Source organism: Euwallacea fornicatus, chromosome 11 (assembly GCF_040115645.1).
Source record: "Euwallacea fornicatus isolate EFF26 chromosome 11, ASM4011564v1, whole genome shotgun sequence".
Taxonomy (NCBI): Eukaryota; Metazoa; Arthropoda; class Insecta; order Coleoptera; family Curculionidae; genus Euwallacea; species Euwallacea fornicatus.
Genome location: NC_089551.1, coordinates 1,635,296 through 1,647,756, shown reverse-complemented (window position 1 = coordinate 1,647,756; position 12,461 = coordinate 1,635,296). Strand labels below are relative to the sequence as shown.

At 40.7% G+C, this 12,461-nt stretch overlaps 1 protein-coding gene across 1 annotated transcript; it reads left to right on the top strand.

Moving 5' to 3' along the window:
• Positions 1–1,707: 1,707 nt before the first annotated feature.
• Positions 1,708–10,404, top strand: vvl (ventral veins lacking). The gene has a single exon (XM_066287096.1). The coding sequence runs from the start codon at positions 1,926–1,928 to the stop codon at positions 3,126–3,128; it is 1,203 nt and encodes a 400-aa protein (XP_066143193.1). The 5' UTR covers positions 1,708–1,925; the 3' UTR covers positions 3,129–10,404.
• Positions 10,405–12,461: the final 2,057 nt, after the last annotated feature.

The window sequence follows — 12,461 nt, the reverse complement described above, 5'->3', positions numbered from 1 at the left end:
TCGGATTTCATGTTATTTTATACCCAGCAGATTCTTCCTCCTTGTCGAGTGACGAGTTCCTTACATTTTCCCAGTTTACTGTTCGTCTCAAATATTTTTCAACGAACACCCAGTATTTTAGTTGATTTCTGAAGTGTCCGAAAAATGGGACAGTCACCACACCACGCACCAAAGTCCCCGTGTATATATAATTGAGCCTTCTTCACAAGGTTCCCCAATTTAAACCGGGCATAACAGGTGGCGCCAAAATAAATCTAACATAATATACCGCCGTTCGTACCTGTTGCCTATTATCATCCCTAATTCGTTACCCTCAACCAACGCAAATCACATGCCTTATTAAATATACACATCCCTGTAAGAAATTAACATGAAATTTGCAATACAATGGGCCCTAGCTGAATGTGCCACTGTGGCGCCCCCCAATCGATGTACACGGGTATTAAAATTAGTGCATATTTTAAAAATAAATAATTTGTTTCGATTGCTAATAGAATTTGTCTATCAGGGTATTTCAATTGTAGATGTCAAAAAGTTGATTAATGGCGAAAAGTTTCATTTTATTGAAACAGAGATGAATAATACCTAAAGTTAGCAGTTACGTCAAATATCGTATGTCGTACGTCAAATGTACACAACGTCAAAATTCCTCGTAAAGAAGTTGTATTCGTTTCTGGCTTCTTGATTTTTTTCGTTTTAGCTGTTGTGGCACCACTGGACTACGCATGAAATTTAAGCTGATTTTTTATTAATAAAAACCGATAATTATCAAACACATTGAATAAGTCACTTTTAATTTGAAGTTTTGATAACAGTGTAAATGGCCTAAAGCTCATTTGTAAAAACTCGCGAAAATTGGAGGGTGTTTCTTGGTCAAATAAACGTTATTTTAGGGATTAAGATCCAAAACATTCCTACTCTTGCGCAACTGCAACCTTCAATTATCTGATTCTATTCAGACCAATCTGAAATGTGCGTTAATTGACACTTGTTTCTATTAATATATTAAAAAGTAAGGGCTAAAGTGGTTTTAAAGGCTAAAGGAATTAGGTTAATTGCATTAAAAATTGTCAAAAATATCACTTAAATATCATTAAAAAAATTAGTGACGTATCCGCAGGAGATGATTCGCGTAGTCAAAGTCCCAACGTCGCTCTTGGTATTCTAGACAGTCAAAAGTCCTTGTTGCGCTACTGAGGTCCTCGATTTTAAGTTAAAACTGTACGAAATTGTCAACATTTTTTTAAATTATTAACACGTGGAAATCCTGGGACGGCTCTACAGGGCCTGACGAAATTAGTCAGAATCGTCATTTTAGCGGGGTTCCAGATGATCAAAAAATCCTCGCCCTCTTGTTGCGTTACAGAATCTGAATTATTCTAGCGGAAATTAGAACGCTAAAAAACTTCATCATTAAAACGCAAAATTACACGGACAAAATGTAGTTTTAGGCATGTATAACAATTTTTTTCTATATTATAAAATTATATATGTTATATTATATTATGTGGAATCTACGGGGCCGGTTGCCAGGTTACCGTATCTGTCCGACTGTAAACACTTCCCCGATAAGTGGGGAGCCCTGTGGGCGGAGCCGCTGATTGTCAGACGAATCACACGGTCCGCACACGTGACGTCAGACGCCTTCAGCCGCTCGCGCACCAGAGGGGCGCACTGGTGGGGTGTTAGTCAGAGTCCCAGTTAGGACTATCCATCCGTGTGCAGTAGTTAAGGCATACTCGACGGACGTGCATGGTGAGATGCACGTAACGTGTGAACGAAGTATATGTTATCAATTTATAGTGTTATTGCTACGTCTATGACGTCGTGGTGGACAGTGCAGTGGTCGATTTGACTGGGCTGATAAGTGATTCAAAGTGTACGAGCACGAGGACAGTGTCGGCTCCCCACGGCCCTTGCAGGGCATGGCGGCCACCACCTATCTTCCTGCTAGTAGTGTGTCGGATTTAGAAGGAAGTGCCTTAGGGATGAACATAGTAGGTGGATACCACAGCGCCTCTCCTCGATCGGCTGCGGACGCTAACGAAATGAAGTATCTCCCCCAACACCACAACCACCATCACCATATCGCCAGTTCGCCCAGTCCGGGAGGGCACGCTGCGATGTCCCTATCGGCGGCGAATCCGTGGGTAAGTCTTCAACCGGGAGCGGACCCATGGGCCGCCTCCATGGCCGGAATGCACCACCACCCGCATCACCAGGATGTTAAACCTCTATCCCAGCAAGCCGAGATGATGCACCATCAGCGGCAACAACAGCAGAGCATGGGGTCTCCCCATGGGTGGCCGGGACCCGTCGCATCCGCTCACTACCACCAAGCTGGAGCCGGATCACCTCTTCATCAATACCATTCGGTGATGAACGGGATGCTTGCGCATCACCAAGGAGCTCCGCAATTGCACCACTCCCTCCATAGGGACATGCAAAGTCCTCACCATCCCCAACATCCCGATAGAGATGTTAGTGGAGGAGAGGACGAAACCCCGACTAGTGATGATTTGGAAGCTTTCGCCAAGCAATTTAAACAGAGGAGGATAAAGCTGGGGTTCACTCAGGCGGATGTGGGTCTGGCGCTAGGGACTTTGTATGGAAACGTCTTTTCGCAGACGACGATTTGTAGATTTGAGGCTCTACAACTGAGTTTTAAGAATATGTGCAAATTGAAACCGCTTCTCCAAAAGTGGCTCGAGGAAGCGGACTCGACGACGGGTTCGCCCACGTCCATAGACAAAATCGCCGCTCAAGGCCGCAAAAGAAAAAAGCGCACCAGCATAGAAGTCTCAGTCAAAGGTGCTTTGGAGCAGCATTTCCACAAACAACCCAAACCCTCTGCTCAAGAAATCACATCATTGGCTGACAGCCTGCAACTAGAAAAAGAGGTGGTCAGGGTATGGTTCTGCAACAGGCGGCAGAAAGAGAAGCGAATGACGCCGCCCAACACGTTGGGCGGCGAGATGATGGAGGGTATGCCGCCCGGCAGCCACATGCACCCCGGATACGGCCATCATCCGGACATGCACGGGTCACCGATGGGTCAGCACTCGCACAGCCACAGCCCGCCCATGCTCTCGCCCCAAGGTATGAGCCATCAACTGACTGCTCACTAGCACGCAGCCCACTGGGCCTCCATTCTACATCGGAACGACAACGGCTAATGATGACTGCCGCCCTGGGCGGCCTCACTACCTCAAAAGGACTGTGTTCAGCCTCCCTGAGCCGTTGAGGAGGCCCGAGTGGACTCAACGCGCGAGTGAATGATCCTACTACTAGTACCTTGAACTAGCGAAAGTGCGGGGTTGCAAAAAATGTACATTTCATGTAAATAACTAATTTTAGCTAATTAGAAACTGCAGTGATATAATAGCCAATGGTCACGGCCGACGGCATTGTAATATACTAGTTTAGGACTCAAATGCTGAACTGATTCTAGCTCGCCCAGTATCGCGGGATTTAGTATGATTTATGGACGGTTTTGGGTGCACACATCGAAGACTCAATATCTATTTCTAGTCCTTTTTAACGTTGTTTGTGATTGATGTGGAGAAAAGGATGAATATTGGAGGGTAAGTCTGTTGCAGAATACGAGTATACAGGGTGGCGCTGTACTGTTCAAAAATTGTACTAAAATTAGAGCTGTAAAAATGGTGATTTGGTTTAATTGTTAACGACCATTGAGTTCACATGTAAGAGTGCGTTGCCATCAGTCTCTAATCCGTTATAGGTATCACTAAGGCTGGGAGGTTCGTGGACACTAGTGTTCCACTGCGGACAAGAAAGTCAGAAATTTCTCGAATTTTACCCAACTTCGAAACGGGATTCAAAATTACGCTCTTCAATTTTCAATCTTACCAAAAACGCCCCACCTCTCGCGTTTTTTAACAAGTCAATTTTAATATTATTTGTAGCATTCCAATACTCAAGCAAACGTTAAACTAATAAGTGCGCAAAGTTATACTGCACGCTGATCGCAGTTGAGCGAAAGACGTGGAGTGCGGAAAGCGCCTTCGCACGTGTTCGTGGCTTGGGATCGTCCATGGAGCCTTCTAACGCTTACATATACCACATTGCTTTCCTTGTGACAAAGTGCGGCTTTCAGCACGCAAATGTGTGCGGTAAATTCATCACTTTACCGCATGTTAGCAAGGGGAAAATTTCCACCCGATAAATGGGAAATTCTCTTGAGCGTTGATAACTTCAAAGACGTCTTTAAGTGCAAGTTGACATTCCTGGATGTGATCATTAATTAAAATTTGGCAACGTCTTAAGACAATTGGGTGCCAGGGGGAATCGCTCGCTTACTAGACACCCATGAATGTACGGCGTGGGTCAAATCGGACACTTTAACGGGACAGTCTTGTTTTGATTCAACCGAAATAGAAGAAAATTGAGGGTCGATTTTTTTTTAGCTTAATATTGATGACATAAATATACCTATTTATACAGGGCGACCCGTTCAGGTTGCGGGCTGGTCGAATCGGGGCGACTATAATTGATCGATCTTGCAAATAATAATCGCCTTGTTGAATGCAGGATTTAAAAAAAGCACTCTCACGATCCGTTCGTCATTGTAGCGCTTCCGTTAGATTTAAAAAAAAAAATTGTTGGTTGCGGCCACGCACATCAACAAGATTTTTTTCGAACTTCCAAAATTCACAGTTTTCGAGATCCGGGCGCAACTCGACAAATTCGTTATCAGAGCACAGTAAAATTCTTAATTGATTTCCATCTCGATTAACGGCGGTGGGGCGCATCTTCGGGGTGTTCTCTGCTTTCGAGAAATATCAGAATTCCCCGGAGAACTCCCGAGAATTGATTCGCAAACGGTAAAAGTCGATCAGGAATTCAATCGAAATTTGGGGAATTCCCCAAGAGAACTGACGGAGTCGGCGACATTTTTGATTTTTGTAGTCTTAATAGTTGAACCTATGTCTCAATCTACGAATCCCAGCCTTAGCTCACGATACCAACCAAAGCGACAGGGGTCAAACCATCATTGCATAAGATCCTCTTTGCCCAAATAAATACACGAAAGTGAGTCTGGTCAGAGGGACAGGGTTTCTTTCATCTAGTCCTGTATCAAAAGCTTCAGCTGGGGGACTCAAGGACAAGCGACTTCAGGTAGAAATCGCTCGCCCAGTCGAGCGGACCAAACTTGACAGCTGAATTATTGTTATTGTCTTATAAAGAATGTTCCTAAAGCCAACTGGAAGGCAGATCTAGATTTAACGCCTTAGAACTTTGGGGAAAAGCATAGAGCCAAGAACGAAGCGAGAAAAAAAACCCTGTAGTGGCAAGTTACATTATCTCAGAGTTGCCAAACTTGGTAATCGAAATGTGGGACAAGCACATGGCCAAAATTTCCTTTTAATGACCCAAAGAAAATTTAAGAAAAACCCTCATATTGCTGGGAATTTATAGAAGGACGAAGAAAGTTATGGATTTTATCCATTTCTGATTATAAAACACAAGCCAAATGGCCCACTAATGAGGCCCTTACGATAAGACTTTCCGTCCTCCGGTTTTCGTCAAAACTAAAAAGAAAATGATTTACTCACGCGAATTCTCATTCTCAATCCTCCATGTAATGACCTTTGCATTGTTGCTGTAAACGTAACTGGTAGAAATTCGGTCGATTTGAACTCCGGCAGATTTCGAAAAATCGACGAAGCTGCGATGGAATTTTCCCTTTTTTTTCGCAATTTGATTAGTCCAGATTCCATCTTCCATAATTCTCCTGAATTGGTATACAAAACGTCTCGGTTTCAATTCGACACGCCGTTTTGGAGCCGCGCAGAAAATGGCAGGATAAAGCGCCTACATAGAAAAATGTTGTTAATAAAACTCACGTTAACCAATATTCAGGGAGTTAAAGTTTCGGATTTTTTCCGAAATTTCAGATTCCGATTCAATTTTAAGACTGCCACCTGCAACTTTTCTGGACCTCTAACCGTTCGCGAGACGTTTCCCGAAAACGACAGCAGTAGATTTTCCTATTCATTTGTCGCCGTTTTAACGAGCCAAAAGACACTTATGACTGTGACTGAAATAGATATGTGTGTTCAAACAAAAGTCAGTAGCGTACTGCAAAGGTGTTTGAGAGTGTGGTCAAAAGAAATTGCAGAATAGCAGATTTTCGTGTAGGGATTTTAGCCCACTGAGGTCAGCCCTATGCTTCGCAAATTTGCATCAAATACCTCCGAACTGGGAGTGCAACGGAAAAAAGGCAAAAAAAAAGGAAATTTTAACACTCAGTGAGCATTTCGATGTAAAGAAATCGCGGTGCGAATTAAAACTGACACGCCCTGTATATATTTAAAATCACATTAAAAGCAATATAAAAACGAAATTTCTCAAAATTATTCCTGACAGACTTGATTTGTTTATAAATCCAGGAAATCGATCAACAATCCAGTTTTAATAGTCTTTAGGAGATCTTTTTGGAATTTCAGACGTTGAGTAAAGAAAGAAAGAAAGTGAAGCAAAGTAAGTCGACGTTAATTGAATTTCTATGGCGAGTTGCGACCTCAGAATGAGGCCAATCAATATTTACAAAATCACATAAATTCACGTTTAAGGCACAATGTAACGTTCAAAATGCGCGATCAATTAATTCCATTCGGATCGGGAGTAACCGGGCCATTCCAGGTTTTGGGTCATTTTCGGTGTTATTGTCTGAGACATAGTTGGAGCTTTTGAGGCAAGAGCGATCGGATGGCAGCCTGACCCCAAAACACCCTATAGATTGTCGCCGTCACCGGATCAGCCTAAAGGCTAGAACTCAGAGTGACGCAGCACGAAAGAAGGGGTTGGGAGTCATTTTCCAAGGGAGCCGAAATATTTCGGATTCCCTAAAAATTCCCATATTTTCCCTCCCTACGGCAAAGATCTCGGCAATTGATTGGATTCCTGTCGCTATAAAACTGGAGAATTGCAAAGAAACTCTCGAAATAATCAATAAATCGCCTTTTTTTTTTTCCTTTGGATTTGCACTCAAGAACCAAAATGGCTTTAATAAGTCTAACGATTTTCATCGTAAATTCATAATTAGAGACGAAGTTGGCACAAAAAACGCAAAAACTCCTCGCCAAGTACATAAAATCCACGTATTTGCTCTTTTTATATTATGTTCATTACAATGAATTATCTTACATTCTCTTGTGCACTGGAAAACGATTAATTTCGGTCATTTTTTATGACTTTAAGTAATATTATTATTTATATTAAATTTTATGGGTGATTTACAGTTAGGGTAGCGCTTAATAATTAGGATGTGTTCGAATGTAATTTTCAGTGCACAGCACGGAGATTCTCAACAGGTTTATTATATATGTTTAAAATTGTTTTTCACGTTAAAGGGAGCTTTTACTACTCTTTTTGGAGACGAAATCGTTTGAAAGGGAAGAAACAGCAACGAGCTGACGTCAAAGTGGGATTTCCGTGCGCGCGCAACGAGCCTAAAGCCATTTTCTTTTCAATTCAGGTGGTTTTCTACAACTTTTTTTTCAAAAAATCATTGCCAAAAAAACTATAGGAAAATGTAAGTTTTGCTCAAAGACCAAATCTCGCTAAACGAAAAACACGACCGACATTAGAAAATTTATGCGAAATCTGCAGCACCTTAATTCTCAGACCACGTATTTGGCCCCCTTTCCATACTTTGTCCTCCGACCTTCGTGTCTGCAAAGTCGGCCCATTTTGGCGCTAGAGAACATTTTTAGAACTTTATAATTGGGAGTGGTGATCCCCCTTTGTCATTTTTCAAACCCTGATCATGACCACCGTCATATCTGAGTTTAGCCCATTTTACGAAAAAGAATCTTCGGGATTTCATACTCGCCACTGATTTTAGTGTCAGTGGCGTTGCCTAATTAAAATTTTTTTAAATAATCCAAAATTTACGAGGAATTTTTCCCAAGATTTTTCAGACTTTTTTGAGCCCCCTTTGGAAGGTCAATAGAGAGAATACCTTGGCCCTTGGAAAATCAGTGCATTCCATGAGCGGGAATCTGCGAGGTTGTATACTCCAGTAAATCATAGTTTATGGAGGTCAGTGGCGCTGCTGCTTGAGGATCATTCTCGCTGCCTTAAAATTTCGAAAAGTGCCTAATCGATTTTTCAGGCCTCCGCAAACTCATGGGTGCTACGGTCCGGAGATATGAATTTAACCCATTTTATGAACGAAATTTTATCTTGAGGGTTTCGCACATCACTGACATCAATGCCCGGTGGTGTGAATCGTTTACAGCTTTAGAATGGTCCTTGAAAGATGTTTCAAGTTATAGTGCCCCTTTCCCAACGCTGATTACTACGCAGTTTCGTGTTACATTAGTGGTACCTCACCAAACTCAGCTCCGTAGGTTAATTAAGATTCCATAAAACAGTTTCGATTGCCTGAAAATTTTGACGAAGAAGAACCTTCAGGGTTTGACACACTGCGGCGACACCAGTGGCGTATCTTACCTTACATCGTGGATTTATCTGAAAATGTTTCCTGGAAGTCACGAAAGAAAACTACGAGGAAACCCTCGTCTTCTTAGGGTGTTTCCTTCATTTAATTCCTCCTTTGCCCTTTTCGGTCTGCGTGTGGTCAGTTTCTTTTATTGGAGCCCCCCTTTGAGGGGGTGGATTTGCTTCTCCGATATCTTATTTCCACGTTTTCCGATTGCCTGCATCGATTTCCAACTATTGTTCAAATATATCTCCTAGTCGATGAGGAGGAAGAAACCCGCAAATCGGGCTTACTCATCAACCTCAATTATTGAGTCAATGTATCTCGTTATTAGGCCGTTGAATCAACCCTTAAACCAAGTATATCGCCGCCAAATCAGTTGAAAGAAATGAAATAAATTAAATAAAATTTAATTAATTAATATTTCAATTATTTTAAATCGCTTTAAATTTTGAATTTTAAAAGTGATTAAAGACTCTTTCAGTTTTATTAAATCGGCGAGGATTTGGAAAGTAACAAGTGTACACACTTTAACATTAATCGGTACGTTTATCGCTTAAATCAGCAACAGTATAACGTCAATTAACACGTGTCTGTTCGGTTCAAGTTCGTTCATACTGGGAATGGTCAATTTTCTTTCGAATTTTTTGATAATTCAAATTTCAATTCAAATTGAATTTAAATTTGTCCTTCGAATATCATCAGTCCTTGAAGATGTGAATTATTTATGTAAATTTAATTAGTGCAATTTATCTCAAACTTGGAAAAGAGGATTTACAGTATTAAATTTAATAAAAACTCTCTACTAGTCAGAACCTATTAAACGAATAAAAATCGGTAAGAAAACTCTGTTAACTAGTTAATTTAATGGGTTAATAAGATTTAAATAAATCGAACAGGTTTTAATAAATCAGAAAAACTCACCTCGCAAGGCATTTGCAGATGTAAAGCCCAAATAAAAACTCTGGTAATAACCGAACGGATAATTTTGATCTTGAATATCTCGGAAACGGTGAGAAGCAAATTTATAAACGTGAACAACTTTGAGCTCGGAATCTTTCCCATTCTCCAGTGACGTACAAAGGATGAAAACCTCAAGGAAGTTGCGTGAAATGTTTGAAAATTATGAGATTCCAACTGTTCTTTGAATACGGTGGTGTAATAGTAGAAGTCTCTCCCTGAAACTATAATCACATTCCAATGGTGAAATATGAGCTCAAAAACCTGTTGAAACCTCCTTGGGTCTTACCATGTGACTTTTGTTTGTTAACTCACGTGCAATGTTAGTTTTGTTGAAACGAATACTACTTACTACCTGTCCTCTGAACGAATGAGCGAGAAAGAGATGAGAGAGACGGACGGACGAAACCTGTATACCGGATACTTTAAGTACAACTTGTTTTTTAATCTTAGATTGGTCTATAAATTTTAAGAAAACCGTAAGGGATTTTGTTAAGGTGGAATTCGAGCTAGGTTCAAAAGCTGTCGTATACTTATTTGAATGTACACACACACTCACCGAATACCGGGTCCAGCCGAAAAACCTGTTCCCAGCCAACAGGTGTGTTAGGTAGGCATGATCGGCTATCGATATCGGTTTATTGATAGGAAAAGTGTAATATCGATATCGATAGTGGGGCCCCAGCCTAGGCGAGGCTGCCTGGACCTAGTTCCGTATAATACAAGAAATTTATTCGTTCTGTTTTGTTGGTGATATTAATTAATCGATTAAAAAAAGTAAAGGTAAAAATATCGAAGGATTCAAATAGACAAAACTATAATAATAATTTATTTTTATTTTTGTTTTTCTTATTTGTGTAAATGTATAAAATATTGTTATATATGATTATATAGAAAAGATAATATCTTTTGTGTATATTGTATTTTTATGAATGTCCAAAAATAAAAATAAAGTAAGACTGTTTATAAATTAACATGTAGTTTCAATTGCAGTTTTTGACCAATCAACGGGTTTTCGAATATAATTAGGTATTACACATTTTGACAAGTCTGTTAATTATACCACCCATGCCGGTAATCGATCAAAAACGCACTGACTTCATTCATCGCCAAGGAATTAATTATTAATAATAACAAGGTAAATAAGAGATCGCCTTTTGTTATTTTTTAATTTAATAGAATGTGACATATAAAGTGCGGAGAGTGGATACAATAAACTAGGATTAAGTAATAACAGCCTGAAGGGACGTGGAATTTCATTACGCCTACAGAAAGATGTAGTTGGGTTTAGAATTACACATAGTAAATGAGGCAATTTCATGGAAGTAAGCATATTGCCAAGTGGTATAGGTATTTGATTTTGAGACACGCATTCACCCATTTGTCGAGAAGCGTTAGCGCTTCGTTCTCGGCGCAGCGGGGCTTCCCGGAAATCATGCTTCTTGGTGTTTCTTGCATCATGTTTCTGAGCGTTTGGGAAACGACCGAAGGGAAAGAAAAACGCTTCGTATTGCACAAGCCTGCGTTACAGAATTTCTCTATGCCAAAATGTCTGCTCCTCTGGAAGAATTTTTGATGCTCTTAAATGCTGCTGGTTCTACTGAATTTTTCCGGAGACATACTGAAAATCTGCTATCTGAATTTTTGGTTTTTGTTCCCGCATCTCCTCAATGAACGCCATTCCAAATCGGAATTTACTGTTGGATATTTGCAATTATCGTGACTTCCTGAGAGTCCTTCCAACGAACCGAGAAATTTCCGGGAACCTTCTTGAATTAAGTCTGTTTACGGTCAGTTTTTCAATATCCTGCTAAGCGCCAGTTAACTATCAAAATGTTCGGATCATCTTCTATGATTCGTCATTCAGGAGCTTCCGGCTTTACTGTGATTAGTCCTTGTCCTCTCATTTAGTCTACACTGGGCGTCGCAGAACTGTGAGATGAAACTTCTAGCGATTGTTCAGTGCAACAATAGAAGACATCTGAGTATAAGAACACGTGTCGGCAAATGTCTCCCCAAAGACGCTACGGCCGTGTGATGCGTTAAGACAGTTATGTGTAAAAGTGTTTTTATCGAGATTTTGCACTTTAATTTATTTGCATAGAATAACACGAGAGTGCGCCTGTTTAAATGACGTACAGGGTCGTTCAAACTCGACGCCCCACCCATTTTACACGAAAACAAATGGGATTAACAAAGTAATTTTTTTGCTAATTTAAATAAAACGAGGTAAGCAAAAATAAATGCTAAAAACATCGAAACATAGAAAGCGAGGCTGGGCGCCGCCGCGGTGCTTTTTTAAGGGTCAAAAGTTTTTTTTTTGAAAAATGTGGATATCGGCACATTCTAAACAAGTTTTGCATAAAAAGTTTTTTGAAATTTCCAATCATCAATAAAGCAGGAGAAACAAATACGTGTTAACACAGGGTTACCTAACGAGTATGTTAATATTTGTTTTTTCTGTAGCTTTTAAATGATTAGAAATTGCAAAAAAAGTTTTACAGTAAACTTTTTTATACTGTATCGATGTTCGTATTTTTGAAAAAATGCTTGTTTTGGAAAAGAAACATAGCGAGGGTGTCGCCTTCCATATTTTAATGTGCTTGACACTTACTTCAACTCACATCTTCTAATTTAATAGTGGAAAAATTACTTTGTCAGGCCCACCTGTTTTCGCATAAGATGGGTGGGGCGTCGAGTCCGAATGACCTCGTTCATGGTTGCTCTGTTTCCACTGGCGTTTCATAACCCAAATACTTTACGTGTTCCCACAGAAAGTAATCTGAAGGTGATAGATCCGGTGCGCTAGGGGGCCACCGAACTGGACCACCTCTTCCGATCCAACGTGGTCCGAACTAACGGTCCAAATACTGGATATGAAATCCAAACACATTTCGAGTAATCACCGGACAAACAAATTACGATCTGACGTGCCGCGGCTCGCCGAAACACATTTTTGCACCTAACTGTCTCATAAGGCCGTAGCGCCTTCTGGAGATGGGTTCTTATGCTCGAATGTCTCCCGTTGGTG